The 2,579-nt window shown below is 63.9% G+C and overlaps 1 protein-coding gene across 2 annotated transcripts in view; it reads left to right on the top strand.

Moving 5' to 3' along the window:
- The first annotated feature begins 24 nt into the window (after nucleotides 1-24).
- Nucleotides 25-2,579, top strand: part of PACS2 (phosphofurin acidic cluster sorting protein 2) — a 54,310-nt gene continuing 51,755 nt past the window's right edge. For both annotated transcript variants that reach the window (XM_030884937.2, XM_045287775.1), the window contains exon 1: nucleotides 25-146. In XM_030884937.2, coding sequence (XP_030740797.1) covers nucleotides 25-146 — 122 coding nt within the window. The remainder of the gene's footprint in view (nucleotides 147-2,579) is intronic.

Genomic DNA, 2,579 nt, shown 5'->3' with positions numbered 1-2,579 from the left:
GCCGCCCAGCGGAGCGGCCGCGCCATGGCCGAGCGGGGCCGCCCCGGCCTGCCCGGGCCCGCGCCCGGTGCGCTCAACACTCCGGTGCCCATGAACCTGTTCGCCACGGGGGAGGTAGACGGCTCCAGCCCCAGCTGCGTGCCCAGGTATACCCACAGATCTCAAGTGCGGTTGCCCGCGGGACGCGGAACCCTGTAAACGGTGCGCGGGACCCCGTCCGCAGGGCGCGCCACGCTTTGTTCCCCCGCACCTGACCGGCCTGGCCGGACCGCGGCCCTTCAGGCGTGGGGCCTGGTCTCCGGCCACCGCGACTCTAGATCCTTCGCTCACGAGCAGCGTCGCAGCCCAGCCCCCCACTCGGTGCCCCCTCCCCCCAACATTCAGGTCTCTCCTACCCCGGGCCCCCACTCCTGGTGGGACTCGGGCGTCCGGCCTGGACTAGGTGACTGGAGCGCAAGCCCTTCTCGGAGCGCACCTGGCACCTCCGCGTCCACACCTGTCCGCTGAGGTTTTGGCTTCGGCCACTCCCCTGCGCAGGACCACACCACAGGTCCTCTTTGCCTGGGCCACACCGTCACTCCCAGTCTGGCCTCCAGAGTGTGCTGGGTGGGAGGATGCCCGTCGAAGGGCTGGAGGGTGTGAACCCAACACGCTTCGGATGAGCAGCCCTGACGCTTTGTCCACTTGGTGACCTGTGCACGGCCATTCTTGGGAACATGCACTGCTCTCCCAGTGGCCTTGGGTGGGAAAGTGAGCTGTCCGGCTCTCCAGGCAGGTGAGACTCTGGGCAGCCTTGCATGCCTGCCACCTTGGTGGATTTTCCTTCTGCCTCGGTGGCCTTGCTGGGGAGTTCCCTCTGGGGGTGATGAGGCTGGAGAGGACAAGGTGCCCGGGGTGGCTGGGTGCTGGCAGCTCGGGGCTGCCAGCTGTGGGTGGGCCTCTCTGGTTTCAGAGTGAGCTGCCCTCTGGCTTCCTGGGCAGCCCACTTCCAGGGGCCTCTCTGGGTTTGAGCCAGAACGCTTTGTGCCTCCAACAGATGTTTCTGAGCCAGCTGCTGGGGCTCACGGGGCTCTGTGCAGCCAGAGCCTGCGAGAAGAGCCGAGAGGCGGTGCTTGTCACATCCAAACTGCATTGCCAGAGATTGGGGTGGTGGTAGGATCCGCAGGCCCGACTCCAGACCCTTTTCAGCCCCTCTTCCCTGGAGCATCTTTGGGCCAGCCTCCTCCCCTCCCTGTGCTGCCCGCCAGCACCTGCCCTCACCCTGTGGCTTTGACTTCCACTGTACCTCTCGCCTCCTCCCCACCACCACCCCCCGAGCCTCACATAGAGCCTCTTTGGAGGCTTCTCGGCGCTCATTCTTTACCTGGGCCATGGGGGCTGAGGGTCTACAGTTGGAGCAGTGCTGGCCGAGGCCCAGAGCCAGGGGCACTGGGCTTCTGGCCCAGATAGCGGGCCAGAGGAAGGGGCTTGTAGGCTGTGGGGTGATGGTGCCTCTGCGTGAGCAGGTTCAAGGTTCCTGTCAAAAATATAGGCCTCCTCAGCCAGTGCCACTCTTGCACCTCCTCAGCCAGGTCAGTCTCCCTGCTGGCTGTGTGCTTCCATGTCCCCTGTGTGGAGTTCCGCCTGTCCCCTCGCTGGGGCCTGTGTGGAGGCCATTTCTTGGCCTGTGTGGTGCTGCTTGGCTGGTGTTAGATTTCTGAGACGCACCTGTTGACGTGTTGGCGCCTCGGTGCTTTCATGCTACCCTGCAGGACTCCCTGCTGCAGCACCAGCCTGTGCCCCTTTCTGTTGAGGGGCGTGATCTTGTCTCCACCTGTGCCACCCTCTGCTTCCTCAAGCTTGTGGGCTGCAGCTGTGTACGGCACCCGCTTAGGTGTCGGGGAGTGCGTGTCCCTGCTGCGCACAGGTCTCAAGAGTGGCTGTGCCAGCGACAGCCCTCACCGCCCCGGACTAGGACCCTGCCCCCCAGCCCCCTTAACCACACTTGCTTGACTCATCCTGCCCGTCTAGGGCTGGGGAGTGAAGTCTGCTGACCTGTGCAGACCTTCCTTGTCAGGCCAGCCTGGGGCCACCGGCCTTTCTCCCTGCCTTGTGTTTTGTTTCAGTTGTATCTCAGAAGTTCCTGCAAGGACAGAAACCTCCAAGTTCTGAGTGTTGAAATTCCCTGTCCTGAAGTTGCAGCCTGGGGTGGGTGTGGGGTGGGGGGGCCTCTCCATTCCTGCTTGCCACTCCCTCTTGGTGCTTCAGAATGCCTTTCTTCCTACCACCCACATGTCTCTGTGGCGCCAGCGCCCTGGGGTTAAGGGCAGCTAGAGAACAGCCTCCCACTTCTCTCTGAGACCTCAGTTGGCCCAGCACAGATGGAGGCAGCCATGGCCCTGGTCCCTTCACCAGTAGAGCACCTCACCCAGTCCTAGTCAGTAGGGCCTGGTCTAGGTCTAGGTCAGCAAGGGCCTGGTCTGGGTCTGGGTCAGCAGGGTCTGGTCTGGGTCTGGGTCAGCAGGGTCTAGTCTGGGTCTGGGACAGCAGGGTCTGGTCTGGGTCTGGGTCTGGGTCAGCAGGGCTTGGTCTGGGTCAGT

The sequence above is a fragment of the Echinops telfairi genome, unplaced genomic scaffold, assembly GCF_000313985.2.
Source record: "Echinops telfairi isolate 266 unplaced genomic scaffold, ASM31398v2 ScPeMD7_18;HRSCAF=68, whole genome shotgun sequence".
In the NCBI taxonomy this organism is placed as follows: Eukaryota; Metazoa; Chordata; class Mammalia; order Afrosoricida; family Tenrecidae; genus Echinops; species Echinops telfairi.
Note: the sequence above shows the minus strand (reverse complement) of the source record. Positions and strands in the feature narration are given on the sequence as shown.